Source organism: Crotalus tigris, unplaced genomic scaffold (assembly GCF_016545835.1).
Source record: "Crotalus tigris isolate CLP2741 ecotype Arizona unplaced genomic scaffold, ASM1654583v1 scf7180000017950.1190679, whole genome shotgun sequence".
Lineage (NCBI taxonomy): Eukaryota > Metazoa > Chordata > Lepidosauria > Squamata > Viperidae > Crotalus > Crotalus tigris.
In genome coordinates this window covers 453,577-466,688 of record NW_024096740.1, presented here as the reverse complement: position 1 = coordinate 466,688, position 13,112 = coordinate 453,577, and the positions used below count along the sequence as shown (strand labels likewise).

Sequence of the window (13,112 nt, the reverse complement as noted above, 5' to 3'; positions counted from 1 at the left end):
TACTCAACCGGTTGTAAGTCGAGGACTACTCAACTGGTGCAGCACCGTTTGCAGAATGGGACTTTTGGCAGGCTCAGCAGGGCAGAGACAGCCTGGACAATTCCTATTGGCTTTTGAAAGCCAATAGAATGAGACTCTATTCAAGAGAGTCTCTTCTAGTGGCTTTCCAAAGCCAATAGAATAAAAGGGAGTAGCACAGCTAAGGAAAAGGGGGGGAAAAATGGCGGACTGCGTTGTTTGGCGACCCCCGTGAAATGGTCGTTCGACCCCAAATGGGGTCCCAACCCACAGGTTGAGAACCACTGCCTTAGACTCTGCGGCCACCCCCAGCCAGAGGGTGCTCTTCCCTAACCTTCAAGGCATCCTCAAGGGAAAGCAATCCTGTAGCTGTTCAAGCGGTGGGAAAAGCCCCCGTCACAGCTTAAGCCCAGTCGCGCATGGGGACGAGCCTTCGCGATGTTCAGACTGCGGGAAGGACTCGGTTCCTACAAAGCAGGAAAGTTTTGATCGAGGAGAGGAGCTTTACAGGTGTGTAACCTGTGGAGAAAACTTTAGTGTCTACTCCAGCTTGACGAAGCATGAGAGGATCCACACTAGGGAGGAGGGGTTGTGCCCTTCCATGAGCAGCGGGCAAGGGTACCATCCAAGGGGCAGTCTTTCCATCTTGGAACAGCAGGTTTTGGGGGGAGAGAAGACCTATCGGTGTCCAACATGTGGGAAGAGCTTTAATAAGAGCTCAGCTTTTCGGTTCCACAAGCGAATCCATACCGGGGAGAGACCCTACTCATGCACCAATTGTGGGAAAAGCTTCAGCCAAAGGTCCAATCTGATCTTGCACGAGAAAACTCACACGGGAGTCAAACCCTTCCGTGCTCAGACTGCGGGAAGACTTTCCTCTGGAGCTCCGATCTGGTGAGGCACGAGATCACCCACACCGGAGAGAAACCCTACATCTGCTCGGAGTGTGGCCGCTCCTTCAGCCACAACTCAACGCTGATTGCTCACGAGAGAACCCACACCGGGGAGAAGCCCTACAAGTGTTCGGTCTGCGGGAGGAGCTTCCGGCACCACTCTGGCCTTATCAAACACGAGAGGACCCACACTGGGGAGCGGCCCTATGCATGTCTGGCCTGCAGGAAGAGCTTCAGCCAGAGCTCAGGGCTGACGCTCCACTTGAGGACTCACACGGGCAAGAAGCCCTACCGGTGCTCAGTTTGCGGGAAGAGTTACACGCAGAGGTCAAAACTGACGAAACACGAGAAGACTCATTTGGCTGAGGTGGGCATGGCTACTCAAGGAAGAGGGTCAATTTAGGAACTGTTGGACTTTGATGGTCTGACTTGGGACTTGTTGGGCGTCAATAACCAAGCGTGTCAATAGCAAATGTGCATTGCTGGATGGTTACAACCAGAGGCTACCAAGAATTGGCCTTTGTTAATTTGCAAAGGTGATTGTGATTCTCAGGGCTCAAAGGAAGAAGAGTAGGTGGTCCACAATGGCAAACCTTTTAGAGACCGAGTGCCCAAACTGCAACCCAAAACCCACTTATGTATCGTCCGGTGCCGGGTGGACGTGGTCCATTGGGTGGGCATGACTGCGGTGGTAACGGCAGACTGGGTGGGACTAAAAAGTTCAATCAATCAATTCCAACTTTGTGAGATCTTTTTTTTCCCGCGAGAAGTTGAAATTGATTGATTGAACCTTTTTTTTTTTGTACACGGCAGCGGAGGACTAAAGCAAAAAGGTTTTATAAAACCCAGCTGAAGGCCTAGGACTGGGGCGACGATGTGCGTGCCCACAGAGAGGGCTCTGAGTGCTGCCTCTGGCACCCATGCCATAGGTTAGCCACCACGGCACTAGAAGAAAAAGTCTCCCATTAGGACATATGACAAAAAGACATGCTTTGCAATGTTTTCAATCCCATTAATGTTTGCTTTATATTTTGTTTTAATCAAGATGTTCTCGCTTTTTAAACTCAGTTTTATCTTCCGTTATACCTCATGACCACCCTTCTGTGTGTTATTTTAAATACCCAACTTTAGGCCCTGTTTCAGTCTTCCAAGCATGTACATTTCACTTCTCATCCTTAACAGTATGTGGGCACACAGCTCTGCTTGAGAACATGTAAGATGGAAATAGGTTCAGATCCTAAAGGTGCTTTTTCAAGAGGCAACTGGACCTTCTTGTTTTTCTGTGAAGACGTTTTGCTTCTCATCCAAGAAGCTTCTTCAGCTCGGACTGGAGGGTGGGGGAGTGGAAAGATTCAGGCTTTGAGGGCTACTATCCTGGCTATTCAAAACTCAGGCGGCTCCCACTGAGTGTATCTCCAGGTGCCCAGATGGAGAGGTGTGTTGAATTGAAATCTGAGTCTTCAGTGCAATTCAATTCAGTGCAATTCAGACAGCTGTTTAGAAATTTAAATCTGCCAATATTTTTTTTATTGGAAAGTTTTATACCAATTTTTCATTTTATTACAATACAAAAACCCCTCCCTCCCTCCCCCCACCCTAACCCTAAGCCCCCCTCACTTCCCAGAGCTGATTACAGGGTTACAAATAAGCAAACAAATTCTAACTAAGCTTAACCAACTATACCAATAATCAAGTCCATAAAATACTTTAACTCAAATACAATAAACAATTCCCACTTTAAACTATAAGTTATTCAAAAGCTAAATGATACTTTCTAGTCCCATATTTATTCTGTACATAATTTATCCATCTTCTCCACACCGAGATGTATCTTTCTTGTGAATGATCCTTCAAATAAGCCGAAATTTTGGCCATTTCTGCTAAGTTAGAAACTTTAAATGACCATTCTTCTATAGTGGGCAAAGAATCTTTCCTCCAATATTGCCCAACCAATAACCTTGCAGCTGTAATAAGATTTAAAATAGTTTCTTTAACATCACAATCTACAATAATACCTAACAAAAATAGTTGTGGTGAAAACTTTCTCTTAAAAACCTTTTGAATGTTCCACCAAATCTTAATCCAAAAAGCTTAATCTGCCAATATTTACATGCAATTATATCATCTTAAAATCATAACAAGGGCAGATGTCTGTCTCTTGGCCTTGGATCCCATTATAGTACTTTGTAGAAGGTGACAGGAAGGGCGGGAGCACATTTTCAAAAATGGATGCCCATTGGTTGCAGTTCTCATAAGCATCTGTATTAAAAATGTTTTTTTAAAAAACAAAACAAAACATAAATGTATTGCTCAATTAATTGGGATGCCTTTTGGGTTAAAAAAAAGTTTGTGTTTTTTATAGTGTAAATATTACATTATTGGCAACTGGTGCACCAACTGAAGCTGCACAAAGGCCCTCGTGTCCACAACTACTCTCTGCTCTTTGAGCAGATTCCACCAGTTCTAGATGTGGAAAGAAAGATGATCCAAAAGGAATCATAGGTTGTCAAGTTAAAAATGTTAATTTGTTTTACATATGCAGTATATAGCCCAGCTGTCAGTGAATGCTACAGGGGTTCATTATATTTGAAATAAAAGCTAGATTTATTAAGAAAGGCATGAAGATAGGAATTTTTTCCCCCTTATTTAGAATAGAGGAAAGCACAAGACGAGAGGGGCTGCCACAAAGAAGAGGGAGTCAAGCTATTCTCCAAAGCACCTGAAGGCAGGACGAGAAGCAACGGATGGAAACTAATAAAGGAGAGAAGCAATCTAGAACTAAGGAGAAACTTCCTGACAGTGAGAACAATTAACCAATGGAACTACCTGCCTCCAGAAGCTGTGAATGCTCCAACATTGGAAGATTTTAAGAAGAGACTGGACAGCCATTTGTCCAAAATGGTATAGGGTTTCCTGCCTGAGCAGGGGGTTAGACTATTTATTTATTTATTTATTTATTTAATTTTATTTATATACCGCCCAATCCCAAAGAACTAGATGACCTCCAAGGTCCCTTCCAACTTTATTATCATCATCATCATCATAGCATCAGGGATGAATTCTGGAGCTTATTATTTATTTATTTATGACGCTTATATACCGCTTTAAGTGCAAGCACTCTCTAAGCGGTGTACACCAGTAAGCAATGTACATATATATTTACCTTTCCCCCAACAATCTGGGTCCTCATTTTACCTACCCCGGAAGGATGGAAGGCTGAGTCAACCTTGAGCCGGTGAGATTTGAACCGCTGACTTGCTGAACACAGTCAGCTAAAGTGGCCTGCAGTACTGCACTCTTAACTGCTGCGCCACCTCGGCTCTAACTGCTGTTCAGCCCCTCGGTCACCATCTCTCATGGGTTGGTGAAGAATCCTTGCTCTGTAGGGCCCTAAGGTGTCCATGCACTTTATTCTCAAACGAATCTGAGATAACCAAGTCAGAGGGGGGGGGGGGTCAAACTGTCATTTCTCCTTATATTGAAGGGATTCCATTTCTTTGAGGGAGCCAATGAAGTGCTCTTAACTAATTTTAGCCCAAGTGTCAAATGCAAACCGAGAGGGGTTTTTTTTTCTCTATGCATTTATTTTGAGGTTTGCTGGCAGATCTTTTAATTTCTAATTCTCTGTTTATCATATGCTGAAGAAAGTTGATGTGCAGCTACAGAAGGAGAGGAGGTGGTTTCTCGCTGAAGGAACCAGGCAGCCCCATTAAGCCACTCTGGATGGCTAACCCAGTTGAAATTAAGAGAAAGAGACACGAAAGACTCAAGCCTCTGCTTTTCCAACTGCTGAACATTCAGTCCAGCCAGGTGCCTTCAAAAAAGATCAAATCACCCTCCACCCATGAAATCAGCCTTCTGCAGCCTGGCACTTGGCAAGTTGCAAGCTCAATCAATCAGAACAGAGCTGGAAGGGACATTGCATGCCTTCCAGTCCAACCCCTTCCTCAAGCAGGAGATCCTATCCCATTTCAGACTCCAGCGCCCATAACTGAGCAAGATGGATGCTGGAGTCCAGCGTATCTGTTAGGCGCCGTTCTTTATAGTTCAGACTTGTCCGATCCCCTATTATTGGAACGTTCGGGGGGGGGGGGAGATGGGCAGTCGAGCCTTCCATCCCGATTCCTAGAGAGACCGTACGAAAGCGCGAGCGAGCGAGGGGGGCGATAAAAACGAAGGCCACTTCCTGTTCCTTCTCCCTTCCATTCCCCCTCCACGCGACTTCCTCCTCTCTCGTTCCCCCCCCCGCCGGCGCCCTTCCCATCGCTCCGGCGGAGGCTGGCCCGCCTGGCGGCATTTGCGATCGCCGCGGCTCTTCGGATTAGCGGCTTCCGCGGCGCACCTTGCAGGTGGGGCTGAACGGGGAGGAGGCGCCGCCGTTTTTCCCGCGGCTGGATTGCAGACAAAAGGAGCTTGGGGAGGGGAAGGGGGGGGAGAGACAGGAGGGTGAATGAGATGGGGAGGGGAGGGAGCGCAGCCGCTGAACTGGGGAAAGGGAGGGGAAAGGGGTCGGGTCTTCCCCCGCTCCCTTTAAGTGGGGAACAGGGAATCCCCCAAAATAAAAGTTCCCTTTGCTTCCCTGCCTTAAACCTGATTTGAGCTCTGCAGAAGCAGACAGATGTCAAGCTTTTCCTTGCAATGGGGGAAATGGTGTGTATGTGTGTGTGTGTGTGTGCGCGCAGCCAATCCTCAAACTGGGATGCCTTTATTTTATTTATTTCTCTATGGAGATTCTCAGTCATCCAGGTCATGGCTGTCCCAAAGGTGCGTTTATTGATCACATTTACCTGAGTGCTCATCTCTCACGAAGTGGCTCTGGATTTGTATGTGTGCGCGTGTGCATGTGCGTGCGTGCAATCGAACCAGGAATTAAAACATTAAGTTGCAAACGTTTTGTTGCCAACCCTTAGCAACAATCAAAATGTATTTCAGTAACGATCAAAATAAATTTCCCGATAGAACAGTCAACCAGCGGAAGGGCTCGCCTTCTGAAGTTGTGGGTGCTCCATCACTGGAGGCTTTTTAAAAGAGATTGGACAACCACTTACCTGAAATGGTATAAGACAGGGGTCTTCAAACCTGGCCCTTTTATGACTTGTGGACTTCAACCCCTGGTATAAAATGTCGTGCTCTAGCAGGGGGTTGGACTAGATGACCTCCAAGGTCCCTTCCAACTCTGCTGTTCTGTTATTTCTCTTAAATAAACAAGGCCAGGAGGGAAGAGGGCTTAGAAATACAACCAACGGGCAAGCTCCCAGTGATGGGATCTCCAGCTTGTTGGAAAAATCAACAACCATGTTTTAAGGGCTTTCTGGAAGGTCCTGAGGGCTGGGGGCTGACCTCATTTGGGGGGGCTGTGTTGTTCCAGAGGGTAAGTGAAAGTCATGAAAGGATTGACAGCTGTTCTTCCCCCCCCCCTCCACTGTTTTGTTAAGACCTTGCTGGATTTGATTTGATGGTGCATTGGACAAAAGGAAAGGAGCTTCTGTCCCTTTAGTCACATTAGTGGGGCTCCAAGATTGAACACCCTCCCCAGACTAAGTTTGGCTTCTCAACCTTGAATGAAAAGAACCAGAATGCACTTTTGGGAGAACAAGCCAAACCCTGTTTGCTAGACCCTGGCTGGACAGGCAGATGTGCAGTGTTTGAAAAGAACAGAAGAGGCAACTCTGGCTGCCTGCAATTATCTTCATCAAAGATTTGTGTTCAGAGGTGCAAAAGCTACTTGGGGATGGGTGTTTGCCAGGCCCAGTGCTTTATTTATCTTCAGTGACAGGTTTTTTTTTCCTGCCAAGCTATGCAGCTTACAATGGAGCCTTTGTCTAGCTTTTTTTTTTTCTTCTCATTATCAAATAAACACGTAAGAAGGGAAAACACTCCTGTTTTGGAGTCTTAGTCATTTGAAATAAACCTATTTATAATGATCATGCTCTTTCCCTTTTCTTCCACCGTCTGTCTTGGTATAGAGAAATTGAATAGCCCAACGTGATATTTTGGACCGAAGTAAGATCTTTATTTGGATCGCTGGGTGTCTTTCCAAGAGAGAGTCAGTTCTCTAGGACAGACATGTCAAACACAAGGCCCAGGGGCCGGATGCGACCCGTGAAGTGGTTTCATGTGGCCTGCGAAGCCATCCTGGAAACAGTGAGGGAACGGCCCCCTCTGCCTTGGCCCTGGCCCAGGCCAGCCGGGAGCCAATGTATAATTTTGTGGTGGCCATCTATGCTGAAATGCATTCAGTCTTAGTTCCACAAGGTCTAGAACAGCGGTTCTCAACCTGTGGGTCGGGACCCCATTTGGGGTTGAACGACCATTTCACGGGGGTCGCCAAACAACTCAGTCCGCCATTTTTCCCCCCTTTTCCTTAGCTGTGCTACTCCCTTTTATTCTATTGGCTTTTGAAAGCCAATAGAATAGACTCTCTTGAATAGAGTCTAATTCTATTGGCTTTCAAAAGCCAATAGGAATTGTCCAGGCGTCTCTGCCCTGCTGAGCCCGCCAAAAGTCCCATTCTGCAAACGGTGCTGCACCAGTTGAGTAGTCCTCGACTTACGACCGGTTGAGTAGTCCTCGACTTACGACCGGTTGGGGGTCGCGGCATTAAAAAGGTTGAGACCCACTGGTCTAGAAACAGCGAGGAACCAGCCCCTGCTGTGTCGGCCTCACCCCCTGGGTGCATGCTGGGGAGGTGTCACCCTTTGTGAGGAATGAAGAAATGGACCATGCCTTGGCGCTTGCCCCGGTCCCACCCCTTTCTGCCAGAGACCCTCAGATCTGTCCCACTCTTGCCCAGGCCCCCACAGGCACCCTTGACGCAAATGATGTAGAGTTGGCCATGCCCACCCAGTAGGCCACACCTACTCCATCCACGCCCACCCAGTAGGCCGCATCCACCCTGGCCGCACCCACCTGCTCCCCCCAGGGCAACCGCAATGCTGATGCGGCCCTCAATGACCACAATTGAGCTCAAAATTTCCGTTACTAAGCAAGACAGTTGTTCAGCGAGCTTTGCCTCATTTTAGGACCTTCCTTGTTGTTAAGTGAGTCACTGCAGCTGTTCAGTTAGCGACATGGTTGTTAAGTGGATCTGGCTTCCCCATTGACTTTACTCGTCCGAAGGTCGCAAAAGATGATCACGTGACCCCGGGGCACTGCAGCCATCATAAATACGAGTCAGTTGCCAAGCGTCTGAATTTTGATCATGTGACCATGGGGGGGGTGCTGCTGTGGTTGTAGGTGTGAAAAACGGTCGTGTTTCTCGGTGGCGTTGTAACTTTGAACAGTCATTAAACAAATGCTTGTAAGTCAAGACAGCCTGACTCCAGATGAATCTTACATTAAAAAAAGTAAAAACAATAAAAAAAAAACATCATAAGCATCTGGATGGCAAACTCTATGGCAACAAAACATCCTAGAACGGCCCAGCCACTGCAGCTCCAAGACCAGGGAGAACAGCCATCCTTCCATTGCTTTGAGTTAGATAGAATAACAGTTGGAAGGGACCTTGGAGGTCTTCTACTCCAACCCCATGATATTTCCTGAGGTGTTTTCCATGCTCCCATTTCTTCTGTGAGTTTAGAGAGCTCTTGTCTGACCATTGCCTAGGCCAGAGGTCTCCAAACTTGGCAATTTTAAGACTTGTAGACTTCAGCTCCCAGAATTCCTCAGCCTGCCATGGTTGGTTGAGGAATTCTGGGAGTTGGTCCACAGGTCTTAAAGTTGCCAAGCTTGGAGACTCCTGGTCTAGGCCAGGGATAGGCAACCTTGGCTGTTTTATGACTCGTGGACTTCAACTCCCAGAATTCCTGAGTCAGCATGGCTCAGCTTGGAAACCTCTCCCTTTCCCCTCAGCATGACTGGCTCAGGAATGATGGGAGTTGAAGTCCATGTGTCATAAAAGCTCCAAGGTGGCCTACCCCTGGTCTAAGCCAATGTTTCTCAACCTTGGCAACTTTAAGATGTGTGGACTTCAACTCCCAGAATTCATGCTGGTTGGGGAGTTCTAGGAATCGAAGTTCCTGCGTCTTAAAGCTGCCAAGGTTGAAGCTTAAAGCTTAAAGCTGCAGCTCTTCCTGCTGTCTCCCAAGGTTATTCTTACAGCCCATTACAATCCCAGCCAGTGGGCTCTTGGAAGAGCACAATCAAGAAAAAAAAAAGCAAAACATTAAGAATGAGATACAATAAAAGCTCATCAACATCTAATACACTGCAGAGACCATTCAAATCAAGTATTGCAGAGATCATCCTTAGATTAAAGCAGGAGTCCCCAACCCCCCCGATCCGTGGACTGGTACCGGGCTGCAGCATGCCAGCAACTGGTCCGCACAAACAAGCAAAGCCCCATCCGTGGGATATAGGCAAAACACAAAACCACACACTCTCTGGTTCACGGAAAAACTTTTCTCCACGGAACCGGTCCCTGGTGCCCAAAAGGTTGGGGACCTCTGGATTAAAGGACCAACTACTGCCTCCTGCAGGAACAAAAGTACTTTAGCTAGTTTTTAAAGTGACACTAGACTGGGACGTCTCTACTTCCCAAGGGAGAGAATTCCATAACATGAGGGCACCCCTAAAAAGGCCTGTGGGGGCGTACACACCTCATCTGCTTCACCAGGAATGTGGACCTGCAGCGGGCTCTTTCTCGATCATCAAGTCAATAGATTACGTGTACCATATTTTCCAGCATATAAGGCGACCCGGCGTATAAGATGACCCCCGACTTTGGCGCCGAGTTCCATGCCTAGAAAGTCGTCTTATACGCCAGAAACTACCGTAATTTCCGGCGTATAAGACGACTCAGCGTATAAGACGACCCCCAACTTCGGCGCCGATTTCCGCGCTTTAGAAAGTTGTCTTATACGCCGGAAAATACGGTAGTCCTCGATTTACAACAGATCATTTCGTGACTGTTCAAAGTTACAACAGCACTACAAAAAAAAAAAAGGGACTTACGGCCGTTTTGCATCTGCGACCGTTGTAGCATCCCCAAGGTCATGTGATCAAAATTCAGAGGCTTGGCAACTGGCTCCTATTTATGACGGATGCAGGGTTCCAGGGTCCTTGATCGCCTTTTGCGACCTTCTGACAAATCAATTCAAATGGGGAAGCCAGACCCACTTTAAAACCGTGTGACTGTCACTGAACGACTGCAGTGATTCACTTAGCATCTGCAGCAAGAAAGGTCGCAAAACGGGGCAAAAATCGCTTAACTCAGCAACAGAAATTTTGAACTCAGTTGCGGTCGTTAAGTCGAGGACTGCCTGGATATTCTTCTGGAACGTCACCCAATTAATTTTTCTTTGTTTTTCTTTCTAACGAAATAAGGGGCTGGTGGACAGATGGATGATAATGGAGAAACCGGGGATGTGAAGAAGCCTGGATTCCTGGAACCGTGTGTTTCATTCCTGGAAACGGCCCCAGACCTTTCGGCTTTCCACAAAGTGGAAGGGATCTGTGAGCTCCAGCACGGATCGGTGGGCCTGCCAGGCATGATCCCCGGGCTGGAAGAAGGGAATTCCATCGAAGGGACGTCATATATATGCTCCGATTGCGGGAAAAGCTTCTGTAGCATCTCCAGCCTGATCAGCCACCAGAAACGAAACCACTCGGGCGAGAAGCCGTACAAGTGCGCCGACTGCGGCAGGAGCTTCCACCAGAGCTCGGATCTCGTGAAACACGAGAGGATCCACACGGGGGAGAAGCCCTATAAGTGCACAGTGTGCGAGAAGCGGTTCAATCAACGATCCTACCTGATCGTTCACGAGCGCTTCCACACGGCGGAGAAGCCGTACAAGTGTTTCCTCTGCGGGAAAAGCTTCTGCTCCAACGCCCATCTCATGACCCACCAAAGGACCCACACGGGGGAGCGGCCCTACCAGTGTCCCGAGTGCGGGAAACGTTTCACCACCAGCTCAAACTTTGTCAACCACAAAAAGACCCACACGGAGGAAAAACCCTACAATTGCTCCCTCTGCGAGAAAAGCTTCAAGCGCAGCTCGAACCTGATCCAGCACGAGAGGACCCACACGGGAGAGAAGCCGTACACCTGCCTCACCTGCGGGGAGAGTTTTGCTTCTAATTCGGGTCTCGTGAAACACCAGCGGAGCCATACGGGGGAGAGACCGTACAAATGCTCGTACTGCGGGAAGTGCTTCAGTCAGAGCATGATCCTCACCCAGCACGAGAGGACTCACACGGGCGAGAAGCCCTGCAAATGCCCGGCCTGCGGGAAAAGCTTTCGCTCCAGCTCAGACCTGGTGAAGCACAAAAGGATCCACACCGGGGAGAAACCCTACAAATGCTCCCTGTGTGGGAAAAGCTTCACCACCAGTTCGGATGTGGTGAAGCACGAGCGGACCCACACGGGCGAGAAACCCTATAAATGCGGCACTTGTGGGAAGAGTTTCAGCCAGAGCGCGCACCTCATGCAGCACCAGAGAATCCACACGGGGGAGAAACCCTATTCCTGTCTGATTTGCGGCAGGTGTTTTACCTGCAGCGCGCACTTAGTGGTCCATAAACGGACCCACAAAGAGGGGGAGGTCTTAAAAGTGTAATGATTGGTGTTGTCTCAGGCTGGTGGGTGTGGGCGTGTTTACTAGCGGGCTTGCTGGATGTGTGTGAGAGAGCATCCAAGATCGGAGGAAAAACTAATTTTTTTCTGCTGCCACCAAGCCGATTCTCTCTAAATCAGTGGTTCTCAACCTTTTTAATGCCGCGACCTCCAACCGGTCGTAAGTCGAGGACTACTCAACCGGTCGTAAGTCGAGGACTACTCAACCGGTCGTAAGTCGAGGACTACTCAACCGGTCGTAAGTCGAGGACTACTCAACTGGTGCAGCACCGTTTGCAGAATGGGACTTTTGGCGGGCTCAGCAGGGTAGAGACAGCCTGGACAATTCCTATTGGCTTTTGAATGCCAATAGAATTAGATTCAAGAGAGTCTATTCTATTGGCTTTCAAAAGCCAATAAAATAAAAGGGAGTAGCACAGCCAAGGAAAAGGGGAAAAAAATGGCGGACTGCGTTGTTTGGCGACCCCCGTGAAATGGTCGTTCGACCCCAAATGGGGTCCTGACCCACAGGTTGAGAACCACTGCTCTAAATCTAACTAGAATCCAGAATAGAGGAGGGTAGAAAAAGTAACCTTAGAAATGGATCTGTTCTAATTATGCATGAGGGGAAAAAAATTTAATAAGGAGAGAAGCCATAATTTTTCCCACTCCAATCCACATGAGGGTCCGGAGCTTGCTTGGCAAAATCGGCAGATAAACCCAAGATGAATTTAATTAGATTACATTCGTCAAACCCAGTACATTGTGATTTTCATGAATTATTATGTGTGGTTATTATTATTATTATGTATTTTGTAATAAATAGATGGCTGTTGGCTGTGTGGTTTCATTGAGCCTTGCTTTGACATGGGCTTCAAACTTTGGCAACTTTTAAATTGCAAACTATTTTTTCCCCCCGAAATTTGAGTTATGTTCAGCAGCTTCTGCAGGAGAGGTCAAAAAAGTCAAGATGGCCACTGCAACCTTATACAGCAGAAGCCCTGCCTCTTTTTACAGATAGATTTAAAAGGGGCAGAGCTTTGATCACATGACTGTGGGCCCCCAGCTTGGCTTTTTTGAGCCCCCTACAAATAACTCCCCCTTTTCTAAGACTGCAAGTGGACCATCTTCTTAAACCTCCTATCTTGCTTCTCGTTCTTCATTACTTTGTCTTTACAGATAGTCCTCGTCTTACGTAATTGAACCTGCCATTTTGGTTGTAAGTCATAACAGTTGTACAGTGGGTCATCATGTGACTGCTTCCGATTTTACAACCTTTAATACAGTGGTTGTCAAGTAAGCCCAGCAGTTGTAAAGTGAATGTGGGAGTCATAAGGCCTTGGTTCAGGGGTAGGCCACCTTGGCTCCTTTATGACTCGTGGACTTCAACTCCCAGAATTCCTGAGCCAGCCTCGCTCAGCTTGGAAACCTCTCCCTTTCCCCTCAGCGTGGCTGGCTCAGGAATTCTGGGAGTTGAAGTCCACAAATCAGAAAAGAGCCACAGTTGCCTACCCCTGGTCAGCAGCCACGGATGGATTAACTGATTGATTTAATTCAGGGGTTTTCAAACTTGGCCCTTTTATGACTTGTGGACTTCAACTCCCAGAATTCCGGAGCCAGCATGGCTCAGCTTGGAAACCTCTCCCTTT

At 47.7% G+C, this 13,112-nt stretch overlaps 1 protein-coding gene across 1 annotated transcript; it reads left to right on the top strand.

Moving 5' to 3' along the window:
* The first annotated feature begins 202 nt into the window (after positions 1–202).
* On the top strand, positions 203–11,708 carry LOC120308836 (zinc finger protein 271-like). The gene is made up of 3 exons (XM_039345375.1): positions 203–1,304; positions 5,043–5,260; positions 10,236–11,708. The coding sequence occupies exons 1-3, from the start codon at positions 787–789 to the stop codon at positions 11,465–11,467; spliced, it is 1,968 nt and encodes a 655-aa protein (XP_039201309.1). The 5' UTR covers positions 203–786; the 3' UTR covers positions 11,468–11,708.
* The last annotated feature ends 1,404 nt before the right edge of the window (positions 11,709–13,112 follow it).

What these genes read in the sequence shown, in the direction of transcription:
- LOC120308836 (XM_039345375.1), top strand. Translation starts at nt 787, where the DNA reads ATGCACCAATTGTGGGAAAAGCTTCAGCCAAAGGTCCAATCTGATCTT. An exon ending in ATGGCTACTCAAGGAAGAGG is followed by an intron (nt 1,305 to 5,042) that starts GTCAATTTAGGA and finishes CGATTCCTAGAG; the next exon opens with AGACCGTACGAAAGCGCGAG. An exon ending in TTCCGCGGCGCACCTTGCAG is followed by an intron (nt 5,261 to 10,235) that starts GTGGGGCTGAAC and finishes TAACGAAATAAG; the next exon opens with GGGCTGGTGGACAGATGGAT.